This window comes from Somniosus microcephalus, chromosome 2 (assembly GCF_052327205.1).
Source record: "Somniosus microcephalus isolate GS21.2 chromosome 2, FLI_Smic_1.0, whole genome shotgun sequence".
Classification (NCBI taxonomy): domain Eukaryota; kingdom Metazoa; phylum Chordata; class Chondrichthyes; order Squaliformes; family Somniosidae; genus Somniosus; species Somniosus microcephalus.
Window position 1 is genome coordinate 109,840,512 of NC_140988.1, and position 19,950 is coordinate 109,860,461.

Consider the following 19,950-nt stretch of genomic DNA (forward strand, 5'->3'; position numbering starts at 1 on the left):
AAAATTCTTCCTATGTTCAGTGAATGTATGACGCTTTAATAACTATCTGGAATTCTTAAAGTCATCATTTGTTTTCAGAAGCATGATATCAATAGCAGAAAATTGAGCCTCCTTGCCTTCTATTGATCAGGTAGAGAGCACGTTAGAAAGTACTGCACCTTTTTCTGGTATGACCAGATTAGTATTTTTTAAGTAATGCAGAAAGTCAGATACTGAAATTATGATGTTTCTCTATTGGGTTAATAGGTTAAAGGAACACCGTGTTCCTTTAGCTTATATGTTGGCCTTTGGCCTACCCCAATTGCAATTCAAATTAAACAGATTACAACATATTTTCAAGCATTCCAGTTTAAATTTTTTAAAAAGCACAAAACAGTGCCAATGACAACGTTTATTTAACAATATTTAGTCAGGGTATCGATCGCAAATAGAAGGTTTGTTGTCTTGAATCCTTCTATTTAATGCTCACTTAATAACCTAAAATGGCGACTGCAGAAATAATCTACTTTTGCTGGATCGTGAGGCTGATTCCAGGGAAGTATAGGTCTAATTTTAAATTCAACAAACGAGATGCTGAAATAAAAGACTTGCATTACAACACTTTAGCCCATCTACAAATATATAGATAATAAAAATATAAGAATTTAGTCAGCAGGTTAATGAAGAATATAGGTAGGAACTTAGAAAGGCCATTCATTCTTGAGCCTGTTCCAACATTCAGTTATATCATTATCAAAGCCTTTTGCAGGAGTGTTCCAGATTTTCACTACCCTTTGTGTGTATAATAAGTAAACCTAAGCTTCTTCAGCAATATAGAAATATTCATCAAGTACAAGGACTCACTGTAAAATGATCAGATGTTTTAAATCAAACTAATGAGATGTGCCCACTGCAGTAAATACTCTGAATGACATACAGAAGAGAATAAGTAGGCACCATCCTTTTAACTGATAGGTCTTAGACTCAGCAATCCATTATATAAAATCAATAGCAGGCAAGATTGAACAAAAAGCAGCATTAGTAAGTGATTGGCACTGAAATTTATTCTCATGTAAATTCCAGATAACTGAACAACCTAATTTTAATAGTAAAACATTATCAAACAAAATTTGACACTGAGCCACATAAGGAGATATTAGGGCAGTAAAAGCTTGGTCAAAGAGGTAGGTTTCAGGAGCGTCTTAAAGGAGGAAAGAGGTAGGAAGGCGGAGAAGTTTAGGGAGGGACTTCCAGAGTTTAGGGCCTTGGCAGCTGAAGCACGGCTGCCAATGGTAGAGTGATAAAAAAAAAAAATCAGGGTTGCTCAAGAGGCCAGAATTGGAGGAGCACAGATATCTCGGAGGGTTGTAGGGCTGGAGGAGATTACAGAGATGGGGGTGGGGGGGTGAGGCCATGGAGGGATTTGAAAACAAGGATGAGAATTTTAAAATTGAGGTGTTGCATAACCGGGTGCCAATGTAGGTCAGCAAGCATAAGAGTCATAGGTGAACGGGATTTGCTGCGAGTTAGGACATGGGCAGCAGAGTTTTGGATGACCTCAAGTTTACGAAGGGTAGAAAGTGAGAGGCCGGCCAGGAGTGCGATGGAATAGTCAAGTCTGGAGTTAATAAGGGTATGGATGAGGGTTTCAGCAGCTGAGGCAGGGCGGAGTTGGGCGATATTATGGAGGTGGAAATAGGCGGTCTTAATGATGGTACAGATATGTGGTTGGAAGCTCAACTCAGGGTCAAATATGACACCAAGGTTAAGAAGAGATTGGTTCAGCATCAGACAGTTGCCACGGAGAGTGATGGAGTCAGTGGCTCGGGAACAGAGTTTGTGGCAGGGACCAAAGACAATGGCTTCGGTGTTCCCAATATTTAGTTGGAGGAAATTTCTGTTGATTCAGTATTGGACAAGCAGTCTGACAATTTAGAGACAGTGGAGGGGTTGAGAGAGGCGGTGGTGAGGTAGAGCTGGCTGTCTTCAAGGTGTTTTTCGGTGATGTCACTGAGGGGCAGCATGTCGATGAGAAATAGGAGGGGGCCAAGGATAGATCCTTGGGGGACTCCAGAGGCAACGGTGCCAGAGCGGGAAGAGAAGCCACTGCAGGTGAATCTCGTCTCTAGGATTAAGTTAATGGGCAGGAATAGAATGTGAATTCCAAGCATGGAGACTTTCAAGCATGGTGATGGGTTACATAGATACATAGAAGATAGGAGCAGGAGTAGGCCATTCGGCCCTTCGTGCCTGCTCCGCCATTTAATGAGATCATGGCTGATCCTTTAATTCAGTATCCCGTCCCCGCCTTCTCTCCGTAACCCTTAACCCCCTTTGCCCGTAGAAATATATCTAATTCCCTCTTAAATATATTTAATGAGCTGGCGTACACTGCCCTCTGTGGCAATGAGTTCCACAGGTTCACCACTCTCTGAGTGAAGAAATTCCCCCTCATCTCTGTCCTAAATGGTTTAGCCCTTATCCTTAAATTATGTCCTCTAGTTCTGTTCTCACCCGCCAAGGGAAACATTCCTTCTGCATCCAGTCTGTCTAGACCTGTCAGAATTTTATACACTTCTATGAGGTCCCCTCTCAATCTTCTAAACTCCAGTGTGTACATCCCTAAACTACATAGTCTCTCCTCATAGGTCATTCCCGCCATTCCTGGTATCAGCCTGGTGAATCGCCGCTGCACCCCCTCCATGGCAAGAACATCCTTCCTCAGATGAGGCGACCAAAACTGTACACAGTACTCGAGGTTCCTACATTACAACAGTGGCTACAGTTCAAAAGTACTTAATTGGCGGCAAACGCTTTGGGACATCTGGAGATCAAGAAAGGTGCTATATAGATACAAGTCTTCCTTTCTTCTTTTATCGGTGTCCTAGTGTAAAGCTCCTTCTACTCCATCTTAGCTCTAACCCTCAATAGGGCATCCCCTACTGCACCACCATGATACATCCAGTTCCAACATCGGGGGGGGGGGGGGGGGGAATTTTGCCAGCGCTCAGAAGGCGGGACTGCTGGCAAAATTGCAAATATTAACATTGGGTCCCGCTGTCAACCTGCCTCCATACAATCTTCAAGTGTCGGGTCCCCAATTTGCGCACTTACCCGAGACCTAGCGGCGGGAAGAGGATTATAGGCACTTAACTGGTAGTTAACAGGCAGTCAAGAGGCTTTTTTCAATTTTGACAGGTTGACGGCGGGCTTTCCAACGTCCGGACACCACACCAGGGTAAGTGTGGTGTGCTATGGGTCTACTGTAAGGTTTGTGCAATGATGACAGCTGCAGAAGTGGTGCGAAGGATCCAATGGTGCACTGGTGCTGTGGGGGAGGGTTTAAACTAAAATGGAAGGGGATTGGGAACCTGAGCAGGGAGACAGAGGAAAGGGAAACAAGGATAAAAGCAAAAGATAGGAAGGAGAAAAACAAAAGTGGCAGTCAGAGAAATCAACGGTTTAAATCAAACATGGCCACAGTAAATAATAATTCTAATAGGTCTAAGAGCGTTAAAAAAACAAGCCTGAAGGCTTTGTGCCTTAATGCGAGGAGCATTTGTAATAAGGTGGATGAATTGGCTGCACAAATAGAGTTAAATGAATATGATTTGGTTGGGATTACAGAAACGTGGTTCAAGGATGGCCAAGACTGGGAACTCAACATCCAGGGGTATTCGATATTCAGGAAAGATAGGCAAAAAGGGAGGTGGGGTAGCATTACTGGTTAAAGAAGGGATTAACACAATTGTAATGAAGGATATTAGCTCTGATGATGTGGAATCTGTATGGGTAGAATTGAGAAATACTAAGGGGAAAAAAACGTTAGTGGGAGTGGTATATAGACCTCCAAACAGTAAGGCGGAGGTTGGGGATGGCATTAAAAGGGAAATTAAAGAAGCGTGCAATAAGGGCACAGCAGTCATCATGGGTGACTTTAATCTACATATAGATTGGGCTAACCAAATTGGTAACAATACTGTGGAGGAGGAATTCCTGGAGTGTTTACGGGATGGTTTCCTGGACCAATATGTCAAGGAACCAACCAGAGATCAGGCCATCTTAGACTGGGTATTATGTAATGAGAAAGGATTAATTAGCAATCTTGTTGTACGAGGCCCCTTGGGTCGGAGCGATCATAATATGATCGAATTCTTCATTAAGATGGAGAATGAAGTAGTTGACTCAGAAACAAGGGTCCTCAATTTAAATAAAGGAAACTACGATGGTCTGAGGAGCGAGTTGGGTAGGATTGATTGGGGAATGGCACTCAAAGGGTTGACGGTCGATAGGCAATGGCAAACATTCAAAGACCGAATGGATGAATTACAGAAGTTGTTTATCCCAGTTTGGCACAAAAATAAAACAAAAAAGGTGACTCAACCGTGGGTAACAAGGGAAATTAGGGATAGCATAAGATCCAAGGAGAGGACATACAAATTGGTCAGAAAAAGCAATAATCCTGAGGATTGGGAGCAGTTCAGGATTCAACAAAGGAGGACAAAGGGATTATTTAAGAAAGGGAAAATAGAATATGAGAGTAAGCTTTCAGGGAACATAAAAACTGACTGTAAAAGCTTTTATAGATATGTGGAGAGAAAAAGATTGGTGAAGTCAAGCGTAGGTCATTTGCAGTCAGAATCGGGGGAATTTATAATGGGGAACAAAGAAATGGCACACCAACTAAATACATATTTTGGTTCTGTCTTCACAAAGGAGGACACAAATAACCTCCCAGAAATACCGGGGAACATAGGGTCTAATGAAAGGGTGGAACTGAAAGAAATCAGTATTTGTAGGGAAATGGTGTTAGGAAAATTGATGGGACTGAAGGCCGATAAATCCCCAGGGCCTGATAATCTACATCCCAGGGTACTTAAGGAAGTGGCCCTAGAAATAGTAGATGCATTGCTGGTCATCTTCCAGAACTCGATAGACTCTGGAACAGTACCCATGGATTGGAGGGTAGCTAATGTTACCCCACTATCCAAAAAGGGTGGCAGAGAAAAAGCAGGGAATTATAGACCGGTAAGCCTGACATTGGTAGTGGGGAAAATGCTAGAGTCCATTATAAAAGATGTAATAGCAGAGCACTTGGAAAGCAGTGACAGGATCAGACAAAGTCAACATGGATTTACAAAAGGTAAATCATGCTTGACTAATCTACTGGAATTTTTTTTGAGGATGTAACTGGTAAAATAGATAAGGGAGAACCAGTGGAGGTGGTGTATTTGGACTTTCAGAAGGCTTTCGATAAGGTCCCGCATAAGAGATTAGCATGCAAAATTAAGGCACATGGGATTGGGGGCAAGGTATTGACTTGGATAGAGAACTGGTTGGCGGACAGAAAGCAAAGAGTTGGAATAAACGGATCGTTTTCCGAGTGGCAGGTAGTGACTAGTGGGGTACCGCAAGGATCGGTCCTAGGACCCCAGCTGTTCACAATATATATTAATGATCTGGACGAGGGAATTGGATGTAATATCTCCAAATTTGCAGACGACACAAAGCTGGGTGGGAGGGTATGCTGCGAGGAGGATGTCATGAAACTCCAGTACGATTTGGACAAGTTAGGTGATTGGGCAGAAACATGGCAAATGCACTATAATGTGGATAAATGTGAGGTTATCCACTTTGGTGGCAATAACAGGAAGGCACATTATTATTTGAATGGCAATAGATTGGGAGAAGGGGAAGTGCAAAGAGACCTGGGTGTTCTTGTGCACCAGTCGCTGAAGGTAAGCATGCAGGTGCAGCAGGCAGTTAAGGCGGCAAATGGTATGTTGGCCTTCGTAGCAAGAGGGCTCGAGTACAGGAACAAGGATGTCTTGCTACAGTTGTACAGGGCCTTGGTGAGACTGCACCTTGAGTATTGTGTGCAGTTTTGGTCGCCTTATCTGAGGAAGGACGTTCTTGCCATGGAAGGAGTGCAGCGAAGATTCACCAGGCTGATACCTGGGATGGCAGGAATGACGTACGAGGAGAGATTGTGTCGATTGGGCTTATACTCACTGGAGTTTAGAAGATTGAGAGGGGATCTCATCGAAACCTATAAAATTCTGTCAGGCCTGGACAGACTAGATGCAGGAAGGATGTTCCCGATGGTCGGGGAGTCCAGAACCAGGGGTCATAATCTAAGGATAAGGGGTAGGACATTTAGGACTGAAATGAGGAGGAATTTCTTCACCCAGAGAGTGGTGAACCTGTGGAATTCTCTGCCACAGAGGGCGGTGGAGGCCAGTTCATTAAATATATTCAAGAGATATGGGGAGAAGGCAGGGACAGGGTACTGAATTTGAATGATCAGCCATAATCTCACTGAATGGCGGAACAGGCTCGAAGGGCCAACTCCTGCTCCTATCTTCTATGTTTCTATGTTGAGTTTCAGTGGTAAGAAAATGTTGGGAAAATCATTTTTAATGTATTTAGACTTTTCTGTAGGTAATAAGGTTTGAAGTGTTTGTGTAGTCCCACCTCATTGGGAGAACCTCTCTCACCAGTGACAGATCGCTTATGTAACCTCACCTGCAGCGGACATCTGTTTTATCCTAAAGAGAGAGTCACTGGAGAGCCTGGGTGAAAGGGCTCACCGTTGTACAGTGATTGGCAGTGTTTGCAGCACCTCAATGCTGTCAAACACTGAAAAATCATCTGTCAAAAAAATGTGCGTGTCCCCTTTAAGAAAACCGGCAGATGACACGTCATCAACTGACGTCATCTGACACCAGCTTTCTCTTAATTGGCCGGCAAGCCCGCAGGGCAGGCTTAACAAGGTCAATTGACGTAAAATTATGTCTGTGCGTCAGGCGTCGTTGGGGGCGGGATCAGAACCCGGAAGGCAGCTGAACCGCTCCCAACTCGCACCAAAAGGTAAGATCGCAGCCCAGGTATCCACATGGATTCTTGCTAATTTGTGTCAATTTTTGTGTTGTGGATATGCACTCACAACAAACCAAGTTAAAACGGCCTCAAATATTTCATGGGCGACCCTTACAGCTGGCAAAAAAGGGCTTGATTTTAACTCACGGGCGGGAACGCGACAGAGAGTAGCCGGCCCATCCGCAACAGGCAGGCTTGGCCGATTTTAATGACCGGGCCTCATTAACATGTCACTTCCCGACTTCCTCACCAAAACGGCATGGAGGTTGGCAGGAAGTGGATAACCAGCTATTAAACTCGTTTGGTAGGAAGCCACCGCCGGAGATCCCTGGGAACAGTCCCAGTCATAAATCCTGGTCAGGGGGATGCCCAAGCTTTCCTTGTGGGGCCTAGAGGAGCACTGCAAGAACTCTTGTTCCTGGCAGGTTTGGCCTGGGAGAAAGACATCACTGTCCTCCACTCAGGCCTCAAGTTAAATTAGCAGATCGGGCTCTGATCATCAGACCCCGACCTGCATAATTAGAGAGGACACTGCTGGCTTAGGACGCATTTCCTTGCCACTTATAATTTTTAAATTGTAGGAGGTCAGATTGAGGTGGGAATTGAATGGGGGATTCCCCCACTCCATTTTAATTGCACCACCACCCTTTCACCCCCACCACCACCCCCCCCCCACCCTTATCTGGTTTCCACCAGACTGGGGGAGTTAAAGTCGACTTTCAATCCATCAGTCTGTCCTAATTTCAAACCCAGATACCAGAGGTGAAAGGATAGCATCCTAATCGACTACACCAAGAAGTCTCAATTATAATCTTTTATTCACGCAGAGACTGTAAGGAGATTCTCAAATGTAAGAGATAACATTGGACTGTTACTACATTCCACTCGATTAGTTATTGATTCTACCACTGAAACATATAGAGTGAAATAGAAACAGAAAGGTTTGGCTTACCAAGGGTGACACTGAGTGTCAGAGCAGTTTGGGCATTTTCTAGGGCTTCTGCATAGCTCTTCACGTGCAGCAGTAGTTCTGTCAGCTTGTTACAGAGTCTGAGCTCCACCTTCGTGTTTTCAACTTTGCTAGCAAGTGGAAGTGCTCGATCCTGTTAACACATACCTGAAATCTGAAAACTTGCAAACTGAATCGTAGGTTTTTTAGTTACGATAGCCTTGCAGTATAACAGACAATATTCAAAAAATCTCTATGCTTTATCTGTGTCTCTCATAGAACATTAAAATCTTTGTTGGCCAAATTCCCTTTATGACTATAGTCTCTGGACCTACTGAACGGTGTTTTTAAAATTCCATTTTTAAAGACCAGTTTCCTACTTCTCCAGCCCAGTGATCTAAACATTTTTTAAAAAATTCTAACTGCTTCCACTATAAATTAAAGGGGAACCATTTTGAACTCTGTTGTTTCAATGATTAAAGATTGCTAAGTAACAGGCTTTTGCAGAAAAACAAAAATATCAAATAGTATCCAAATTTTATTTATTTTGGACAGCTTGAAACTTAAATGGGTGAACTTTACAATTTAGCACTCACAGCAGAGAGCTCAATGCAATGGGAGCACATATCAGGAATTCAGGCAAGGAAGTCAGTGGGCCTGATTATCCAACTAAAATGGATAGAAAATTGTGTGGGCCACAAATCAAGAGCACTGACCTCCATGTCCAAACTTCTAATATGCACTTCCATCATGTGAAGATCTGCATCGAGAGCACGAATTCCCAACACAAGGGTTCTTAATCTTCCTGGTTACTAAGTATTCAGGAACGATAGAGAAGGAAAAAGAGGGGGGAGTGGCAGTATTGATTAAGAATGATGTTACAGTTCTAAATAGAAAGGATTTACTAGATAGTTCTAGGACTGAATCTATTTGGCTTGAGTTAAGAAACAGAGGGGGAGCTGTTACATTGCTGGGAGATTTTTTTATAGAACTCGAAACAGTGGGAAGGAGATAGATGAGCAAATTTGTCAGCAAATTTCAAAGACATGTAACAAAGCCAGAGTAGTAATATTAGGAGACTTTAATTACCCTAATTTAGACGGGGAAAAAGAGTACCAAGGGTAGGGAGGGAGCGGAATTTATATGTGGACGAGAGAAGTTTCTCGATCAATATGTCTCCAGTCCAACAAGGGAGGAAGCAATGTTGGATCTGGTTCTGCGAAATGAAGTAGGGCAAGTGGAGGGTGTTACAGTAGATGATCATCAACTAAGTGGCCACAGCATAATTCGGTTTAGAGTAATTATGGAAAGAGACTAGAAAATGCAAATGTAAAAATGCTCAACTGGGGTAGAGTTAATTTCAGTGATTTAAGAAGGGACCTAGCACAGGTAGATTGGAAAAGGCAATTGCAGGGTAAAGCATTAACAGAGCAATGGAGGACATTCAGGGACGAGATAGTTCAGGTGCAAACCAGGCATATTCCTTTGAAGGGAAATGGTAGAACATCCAAAGCTAATGTGCCCTGGACGACAAAGGAAATAAAAGCTAAAATAAAACAGAAAAAGGAGGCTTGTGACAAATGTCAGGAGCAAGATTCAGCTAATAACCAGAAAGATTATGGAAAGTACAGGAGGGAATTTGAAAAAGTTAATACTATGGGAAGCAAAGAGAGGCTACAAGAAAAGATTAGTAGGCAACATTAAATTGAATCTTAAAACATTTAATAAACATATAAGGGGCTAAAAATTCCAGTACGCTGGAAACCTGCCGGTAACAGGGCCGGCCAAGGCTAACAGCCACCCGCCGAGAGCGCACTGGCAGCACCGGTATTTTGGTGCTGCCTGCTAATTATCAGCGGTGCAGAGAATTTGTGGTGTAACGGGCTCTTTCCAGCGTCAAGCTCAGCAGGAGTTCGAAGGTCGCATCTTGCTCCCGCTTGCAGTGAAGGAGAGCGGGGAAGAAACGAGCGAACCTGTAGGTCATGCATGGAACAGTTGTCGTACTTGCTGCAACAATATTACCCGTTACCCGATTATTGTTGATTTTTTAATAGTTCATGAAATGAATGCACCTGCGTTCTCTGTAACACTAATCTTTCCCTAAAGTGTTTAAATGTGTAAAAATCGTGCCAGCTTTTAGTGGGTCTTGCATACTCAACACAAAATAATTGAGAAATAATTGGTTATGGAATTTTGAATAAATTAATTATAATTCCTTAAAATCTTAAGCAGTTGAGTCCAGATTTGCTAGGGGGTGATATTCTGGTGACTCTATCATCATAAAGATAAAAGAGATCTTCTCAGAGATGATCAAATGTTTCAATGGAGTTCTAGGCAATCTGATGCTCTTTAGGAATTCTTTTTTTTTTTATTTGCTGGGAATCTGCCGAGGGATTTGCAGTTTTGTGCAGGTGTTCAGTTCTGAACTAAAAGCTTGTTCCACAAGGTTTCACCCATTGATTTACTGACCCACAAACACTGTAGGCCTCCTGGAAAGCCACCAGAAAATGCAACCCCCCCCCCGCCCCCACTGACGGGGAAAAAATGAAAGTCTAAAAGAAAAACCTTGGCAAAGGAGGCGCTTGAAGTTCCGGCATCCACCCGAGCTGTTTTCCACTTGTCAGTCTCCATTTTCGTCTACAATCTGCCAGTCCTGGCTATCTTACATTTGACAGTTGAAGCGTCCTTATGGCTGTTAACGCTGCTGAAGCACAGTTAGCAGCTGAACGAACGGGCGTGCTTTAAAGAGGGCAGCAAGAGGAGTGGCAACATCCAAAATGGACGAGTGGGCGTCAACTCGGCATTGCACGACAATAGAATTCACACTCCGACTCATTACAATACTTTTGGCGAGCGCAGGCAACGGCAGTGCTGCTGACTTGCCGAAAATAGTGGCTGCAGCGGGACCCGCCGGCAGCAGGCGAAAGTCCGGCAGCCGCCATTCCCCCCACCCCCCCCCACCCCCGAATCAGGCGGTAACGGCCAACGGCAAGACCTTGAACTTTTAGCCCCTGAAGTGCAAGAGGTTAGCTAGGGAAAATGTTGGGCCTATTATGGACCGAAAGGGAAATCTTCATGTAGAGGCAGAGGACATGGCTAAAGTATTGTAAGAATACTTTGCATCGGTCGTCACAACGGAAGCGGATGATGTGAAGGTTACACTAAAAGAGAAGAGGTAAGTTATGGACGGGATAATAATAGATAGAGATGATGTACTATAAAGATTAGCATTACTGAAAGTTGGTAATTCACCTAGTCTGAATGGAATGCATCCTAGGTTGCTGAAAGAAGCAAAAGGTAGAAATAGCAGAGGCGGTAGTCACAATCTTTAAATCCTCACTGGATACAGGAGTAGTGCCAGAGGACTGGAGGCTTGCTAATGTTATACTACTACTCAAGAAAGGGGAGCGGGATAAACCAGGTTACTGCAGGACAGTCAGCCTAACATCGGTGATGGGGAAGTTACTGGAAACCATTATCAGGGACAAAATAAACCTTCATTTGGAACGGCATGGATTAATGAAGGAGAGCCAGCATAGATCTGTTAAAGGAAAATCATGTCTGACTCACTTGTTTGAATTCTTTGATGAGGTAACAGAGGTTGATCAAGGTAGTGCAGTAGATGTTGTATCTCTGGACTTTCGAAAGGCACAAAGTGCCACACAGGAGGCTTGTTAAGAAGATGGAAGCCCATGGAATTAAGGGGAAGTGGTGATATTGGTACAAAATTGGCTCAGTGACTGGAAGCAGGTGGTGGATGGATGTTTTTCAGACTGGGAGGTGGTTTGCAGTGGCGTTCCCCACGGGTCAGTTTTGGGTCCATTAGTCTTTTTAATTTTTATGAACGACCTAAACTCGAGTGTAGGGAGCAGCATTATAAAGTTTGCAGATGATACAAAACTTGGCAACGTAGTAGATGCTGATGAAGATATTTGTAGATTTCAGGATGACATAGACAGGATGGCGAAATGGGCAGAAGCATGGCAGATGGTGTTCAATGTGGAGAAGTGTGAATTGATGCACTTTGGGAGGACTAATATGGGAAGACCGTATACGATAAATGGCCGATGTTGGAAAGTGTAGATGAGCAGAGAGACCTTGGTGTCCATATATACAAATCCTTAAAGGTGGCAGAGCAAGTTGACAAGGTGGTTAAAAAGCATATATGTTACTTGGGCTTATAAAAGCAAAGTGATCATGCTAGAACTTTATAAATTACTGGTTAGGCCTCAGCTGGAGTATTGTGGACAATTCTGGGCACCACACTTCAGGAAAGATGTAAAGGCCTTAGAAAGGGTACAGAGGAGGTTTACCAGGATGTTACCAGGGATGAGGGATTTCAGTTATGAGGAGCGGTTGGAAAAGTTAGGACTGTTCTCCTTGGAACAGGGAAGGTTAAGAGGTGACCTAATAGAGGTTTTCAAGATGATGAGAGGTTTTGATAAAGTAGATAGAGAAAAACTTCCCTCTGAAGAGTGGGTCAATAACCAGAGGTCATAGATTTAAAATCATTGTCAAAAGATCTAGACGGGAGACGAGGAGAATTTTTTGGTGGGATCTGGAACGCTCGATCTGAAAAAGTGGTGGAAGCAGATTCCAGAAATAATTTTAAAAGGGAGCTGGACAGGTACTTGAGGATGAGGAACTTACAGGGTTACAGACAAAAAGCGGGGATGTGGGGACTAAACACGACTGCTCTTTCAAAGAGCCAGCACAGGTACAATGGGCCAAATGGTCTCCTTCCGTGCTGTAAGTTTCTATGATTCTGTATACCCCGTAATTCATAAGGGCTGCTAAACAGTTTTTATTACAGCATTCAACGAACTGTGTATATCAACATGTATAGAGTGAGTTAGAGGAGTATGTGCAAAAACTAGAGAGCACAGAATAGGGTAGGAGATAATGTAACTTTGCACTGGATCAGGAAAAATGCATTTTATGTCATCACATAAGAATAGTGCACTACAATTTAAAAATAGCTATAAAATAAATATACTTTCGCACAAAAAAAGTAGTCTGCTCTGCAGCATGAATGGTTTCTCAGTGGTACACGTGGTGGCTTTTTCAGGTTAATTTTAAATTGAGAAACACAGGTGCAGAACCCAAGCCCGTAATACAGGACAACACCAAGGTTGAATAGAGGAGACAAGGTAAATCAAATAGTAGTAGTTAGGTGATGGCCAGCTTGGGTTTTAAAACCCTGTAGATTGTAGGATGAAGGGAAGACAGAGGGAGGTAAACAGTTCTAAGGTTTTGAGCTCCTGGGAAAAATATTAGAGTAGGAACAGGAGTAGGTTTTCGAGCTTGTTCCGCCATTCAATTAGATCATTGCTGATCTGTATCTTAACTCCATTTACCCGCCTTAGCTCTATATCCCTTGATAGGACATGGAGCAATAAATCTTTATTTCAACACAGTGAAGAGCAGCTTTATTTTTGTTTTCTTATATTGCAGGAGCTGAGCCTGCCATACAATTCTCCAATCAGATGGTAAAAGAGTAAATTTTCTTTAAATCACTGTTTCTAGCAAAATCATAATGCATTTATAAAGAGCACACGTGAACATAGGAAATCCTGCCACAATTCCCTCTTGAAAATATCCGAATCAAATAAACAATGCTCTGCTGCCACAAGTGTGGAGGAGCGGGAATCCCAGCTGCTAACTGTACAAGACGTTAACCACATCCCAAATCACAGAGATGGGGCCATTTAAATAGTCAGGGTGAGTGGTCTGCACCTGTAGTAACACAACAAGCCTGCCTGGCCTGCTAAACAGAGCAGCACCATGCCGTTCCAAAGTGGGGATGGAGGCCTGGGAAGGGAACAGACGGCCATTTGTTGAAAAGTAATCAGTCGCTTCTGGGATTGACTACCTTTCTCTCAGATAGTCTTGGGGCCTTTACTAGGCCCATAATGGAATGCATGCCAGCTCAGATTTGGTGTGGCTTCCATTAGGCCTAAAGAGAACATAATGGGTGGAATTCCAGAGGCAGCCTAGAAACTCTCCCAAACACGCAATCTTTAATATGGTGGGATGGGAATGGAGGACTTGCCCACAACCCCTTCCCAACTGAAATTTGGGCCAGATCTTACACAGGTGGAAACTCAGTTGATTCATATCCACCTCAAATTGTGGCCCACCAGGTTGGGTGATCGATCCTACTTCCATCCTCCCACCCCACAAATCTCAGGCCCAATGTCTTACTAAAAATGACCAGAAAATGTGTTTACATTTCCAGAAGAGCAAAGTAGAAGCAGAATGAAGTCTTTAATGATACAGAAGGTACTTACCCTATAGAAGGATATGGCTTTCTCTCTGTCCCGGGACCCGTTAAAAAACACATCCCCCGCTGCTTCAAAAACTTCCATTGCAAACTCCAACTTTTCTGTGCTCACAGCAGCATCTTGTGCAACCTTAATTTTTGTTTTACAAAAAGTTTATATAAAATCAGTAATACAGTATTATTCTGCGAGCCTTCTTAGAATCCACCTACTTTCACAAGTTTTCTCCTGAAGATACAAACTTTTGCTAGGTACAGTGCCACAGCTGCTGATAGCTTTCCAATTGCTCACCAAATTAGCCAAATGTGATCACTGTAGCCAAGGCCTATCCCAACCTCATCTGGCATCTAGATATGTGCATTTTCCAGCAAAGATCACTGAATAGTAATCAAGGGTATGAACTCTGGCTGATTTTCTTTCCCCCTCTTTAACCTGGGAAGCCGAGAATGATTCAGTGCCCCGACTGCTGTGATTTCCAAGAAGCTAACTCAGCACCACCCTGGAATTAAACCAAGCGCCCGTCTCATCTGTACTGTACAATTACACACTGGTTGCTGCATTTATTCATTAACCCATCAAGGCAGCTTATCCTATCTTTTTGGGCAATTCCAAAACATACAAGCAAACCCAGCAATGTATTCTCAAACATATAATTGATTATCAATAATTGTAATACACCATTCAGGGTATACACCAGATAGAATGATACAGCACAGAAGGAGGCCAACCTTATATATAAATATAAAAGGAGGTCCTAATATTGACACCTGGGGGACACCACTGTATACTAGGGAACAGTAACATAGTGGTTATGTCACTGGATTAGTAATCTAGAGACTAATGATCCAGAGACAACAGTTCAAATCCCACCATGGCAGCTGGGAAATTTAAATTCAATTAAATAAATCTGGAATAAAAAGCTAGCATCAGCAATGGTACCATGAAACTACTGGATTGTAGTAAAAACCCATCTAGTTCACTAATATCCTGTAGGGAAGGAAATCTGCTGTCCTTACCTGGTCTGACCTATATCTGACACCAGACCCACAGCAATGTGGTTGACTCTCTGAAATGGCCTAGCAAGCCACTCAGTTAAGGGCAATTATGGATGGGCAATAAATGCTGGCCTTGCCATATCCTGGTGAATTAATTAAAAAAAACTTCCCTCTAATCTGAAAAGTATCCGTGCACTACTGCTTTCTGTCCTTTAGCCAATTTAGTATCCACTGCCCCTTTAATTCCATGGGCTTCAATTGCTAACAAGTCTTGTACTTTATCAATCCCCTTTCAAAAGTCCATATAAACATCATCAACTGCACTAACTTCATCAACCCTCTCCGTTACTTCATCATAGAACTCAATCACATTAGTCAAACATGATTTGCCATTAACAAATCTGCGCCGTCATTTATTAACCCATATTTTTCCAAGTGACAATTAATTTTGTCTCCGATTGTCTCTAAAAGTGATGTTAGACTGACTGGCCTGTAGTTGCTGGGTTTATCCCTCTCCAATGTATTTATATTTTAAGATAAAACCTAATTTGTTCATTGCTGCTAAGAGTACTGTAGTTATAAGTAAACAATTAATAAATGAACATTTACAATAGTCAGCATGGGGGTAGTGAATAAGGAAATAAAGAAAAAACAAAATGAACAAACTTGCATTTATATAGCATCTTTTATGACCTCAGGATGTCCCAAAGCACTTCACAACCAATTAAGTACTTTTGAAGTGTAGACACTGTTGTAATGTAGGGAAACGCGGCAGCCAATTTGAACACAGCAAGATCCCACAAAGTGTAATGACCAGATAATCTGTTTTAGTGTTGTTGATTGTGGGATAAAAATTTGCCATGACACTGGGGACAACTCCCCTGTTCCTCTTCTAAATAATACTATTACATCTTTTACATACACCCGAGAGGGAAGACAGAGCCTCGGTTTAACACCTCATTCGAAAGATACTAAGGGCTAGAATTCCCCGATCTCCTGCCATAACTTCAGCAGAAACAGCACACTTGTCCGTTTGCACCATAATGACTGCAAAACGATCAGCGTTTGCCGTCATTACAACAGTGAATCTGACAGCAGCTTCTGGAGTACGCACATGCGCAGTAAAACACGGAAATCCAGAAGTTGCCGTCAGTCATTCCTTGCCCCCCGGAGCTGGCAATCAATTGAAATCAATGAACGGACGAGAACTTAAGCTTTTACGCTGGAATATCACTCTTTAAAACCCCAGAAAAAGTTAAGCCCTGTTGAATGAGGTATTTACTGGGTTTTTAATGGCAAAGAGTCTTAAATATCACTGAAATGATGTTCTGGCCCTGAAAAACTAATTTTATATTTGTGGAATGTCAAATTTTTTCAGTTATGATTAAAATTCCATGATTAAAAATTTTTTTTTTTTTTTAAGTTTATGATATTTCAGCTTCTACCTTAAATCGCATTTGTATGTCCCAATCTTTATTTCGCTCTCAGTAAAATGATTAAAAAATGAAGGAAAATCACTACATTTCACTCCCTGGTTTGCTCTGAGAATTCTTCAATGTGATTGGCTGATTAGCCAGCTTGATGACATCACTGTTGCTGGACGTTGGAGATCCCCTAGATTTGGCGCCAGAATGAAATTAACATCGGGAGAGGTGAAATTCACACCACAGAGATTGCTAGATCTTTGTGGGCAGCTTTCTGCGAGGTCAGCAGCAAGTGCCATCACTTATAATCTTTGACTGGCTCTAGTAGAGAATAGAGTGTGCCACAATAAAAAGATAATCATTTTAATTTTTAAACGTTCATTTAAATCAATCTGTCTCCCTCCTTTTATTCCACTCACATTCCACTTTGCTCCTTACAATTTGAGCAGTTTTACTTTTTTCTTATTGCCTTTTCACAGCCTCACTGAGTTGCTCTTTGTACATCAGCCAGAACTTTTCATCTTTCTCATCTTTTAAAAAAATAATGTTCACTGGCAATTAATCCCACTAGCTGCTTTTTTTGTAACAGTATTAGGTCTTTGGCATCAACTTTACGTGTTGTTCTCCTCGCCTCTGTCTGGTCAGCTTCTATAAAGGGAAGCTCACAGATGTTCCCTTTTCAGTTCTGAGGAAGGTTCTGTACTCTAACCTGGTTTTTCTCTTTTCAGATGCTGACAGGTCTGCTGTGCATTTCCAGTATTTTCTGTTTTTATTTCAGATTTGCATCATTTGTAGATTTTTCTTTTCATCTCTAGTCAGATCAATGCTGTTTGTTACTCGAGACTCGACTATTCCAATGCTCTCCTGGCCGGCCTCTCAACTTGCACTCTCCTTAAAATTGAGCTCATCCAAAACTCTGCTGCCCATATCCTACCTCGCACCAAGTCCCACTCACCCACCACCCCTGGACTCGCTGACCTACATTGGCTCCCGGTCCGTCAACGCCTCAACTTTTAAAATTCTCATCCTTGTTTTCAAATCCCTCTATGGCTTCACCGCTCCCCATCTCTGTAACCTTCTCCAGCCCTAAACATAAGAACATAAGAAATAGGAGCAGGAGTAGGCCAATCGGCCCCTCGAGTCTGCTCCGCCATTCAATAAGATCATGGCTGATCTGATCCTAACCGCCAATCTACTATCACAGAACCATCTCCTGAATCTAACAGAATTAGACACACGAAATGGGAGCAGGATCAGGCTACACAGCCCCTGGGCCCGCTCCGCTACCCACAGGGCCATGACCGATCCGAACCTAGACTCATGTCCAAATTCCTGCCCGCTCCCCATAACCCTTTACTTCTAGGAAACTGTCTATTTCTGTTTTAAATTTATGTAATGATGTAGCTTCTACAGCTTTTTGGGGCAGCATATTCCATGGACCTACCACCCTCTGAGTGAAGTAGTTCCTCCTCATCTCAGTTTTGAAAGAGCAGCCCCTTATTCTAAGACTATGCCCCCTAGTTCTAGTTTCACCCATCATCGGGAACATCCTCCCCGCATCCACCCGATCCAACCCCTTCACAATCTTATATGTTTCAATAAGATCGCCTCTCATTCTTCTGAACTCCAATGAGTAGAGTCCCAATCTACTCAACCTCTCCTCATATGTCCATCCCCTCATCCCCGGGATTAACCGAATGAACCTTCTTTGTACTGACTCGAGAGCAAGTATGTCTTTTCTTAAGTATGGACACCAAAACTGTACGCAGTATTCCAGGTGCGGTCTCACCAATACCTTGTACAACTGAAGCAATATCTCCCTATTTTTATATTCTATCCCCCTAGCAATGAAAGCCAACATTCCATTGGCCTTCTTAATCACTTGCTGCACCTGTTTACTAACCTTTTGAGTTTCGTGCACCAGGGCCCCCAGATCCCTTTGTACTTCAGTACTTTCCAGTTTCTTGCCATTAAGATAATAACTTGCTCTACGGTTTTTCCTGCCAAAGTGCATAACCTCACACTTTCCAGTATTGTATTCCATCTGCCAAATCTCTGCCCACTTACTTAGCCTGTCTATGTCCCCTTGCAGGTTTTTTATGTCCTCCTCACACTACTTTCCCGCCCATCTTAGTATCATCTGCAAACTTTGATATGTTACACTCAGTCCCCTCCTCCAGATCGTTAATATAGATTGTAAAGAGTTGGGGACCCAGCACTGACCCCTGTGGTACACCACTAGTTACTGATTGCCAGTCCAAGAATGAACCATTTATCCCAACTCTCTGCCTTCTGTTAGATAGCCAATCCTCTATCCATGCCAGAATATTACCCCCAATCCCGTGATTTTTTATCTTAAGCAATAATCTTTTGTGTGGCACCTTGTCAAATGCCTTTTGGAAGTTTAAATACACTACGTCCACTGGTTCCCCTTTATCCACCCTATATGTTACTTCCTCAAAGAACTCCAGCAAATTTGTCAAACATGACTTCCCCTTCATAAAACCATGCTGACTTTGTCCTATTAAATTAAGATTATCCAAATGTCCTGTTACTGTCTCCTTAATAATGGACTTCAATATTTTACCTACCACAGATGTTAGGCTAACCGGTCTATAGTTTCCAACCTTCTGTCTACTGCCCTTTTTAAATAAGGGCGTTACATTAGCAGTTTTCCAGTCTGCCGGGACCTTTGCTGAGTCCAGGGAGTTTTGGAAAATTACCAATGCATCCACAGTCCCTACCGCCACTTCCCTCAAGACCCTAGGATGTAAGCCATCAGGTCCAGGTGATTTATCCGCCTTGAGTCCCATTATTTTACCGAGTACCACTTCCTTAGTGATTTTGATCGTGTTTAGCTCTTCCCCCCCCCCCCATAGCTCCCTGTTTGTCCAGTGTTGGGATATTCTTAGTGTCTTCTACTGTAAAGACTGATACAAAATATTCAGTGTTTTTACCATCTCCATATTTCCCACCATTAATTTCCCGGTCTCATCCTCTAAGGGACCAACATTTACTTTAGCCACCCTTTTTCTTTTTATATAACTATAAAAACTCTTACTATCTGTTTTTATATTTTTTGCTAATTTACTTTCATAATCTATCTTCCCTTTCTTAATTAATCTTTGTTATTTTTTGCTGTCTTTTAAAGTTTTCCCAATCCTCTATCCTCTCACTAGATTTGGCTACCTTATATGCCCTTGTTTTTAGTCGAATACTATCCTTAATTTCTTTACTTAGCCACGGATGGCTGTCTTTTCTTTTACACCCTTTTCTTCTCAGTGGAATATATATTTTTTGGAAGTTGTAAAATAACTCCTTAAATGTACACCACTGATCATGTATCGTCTTACCCTTTAATCTATTTCCCCAATCCACTCTACTCAATTCCGCTCTCATACCTTCATAGTCTCCTTTATTCAAGCTTAGCACGCTTGTTTGAG

General features: G+C 42.5%; 1 protein-coding gene across 1 annotated transcript in view; it reads right to left on the reverse strand.

Moving 5' to 3' along the window:
• Positions 1-19,950, reverse strand: part of sh3tc1 (SH3 domain and tetratricopeptide repeats 1) — a 122,819-nt gene that overhangs the window by 5,364 nt on the left and 97,505 nt on the right. The window contains exons 15-16 of the mRNA XM_085961780.1: positions 14,098-14,220; positions 7,811-7,961 (exon numbers count right to left, since the gene is read on the reverse strand). Coding sequence (XP_085817906.1) covers positions 7,811-7,961; positions 14,098-14,220 — 274 coding nt within the window. The remainder of the gene's footprint in view (positions 1-7,810; positions 7,962-14,097; positions 14,221-19,950) is intronic.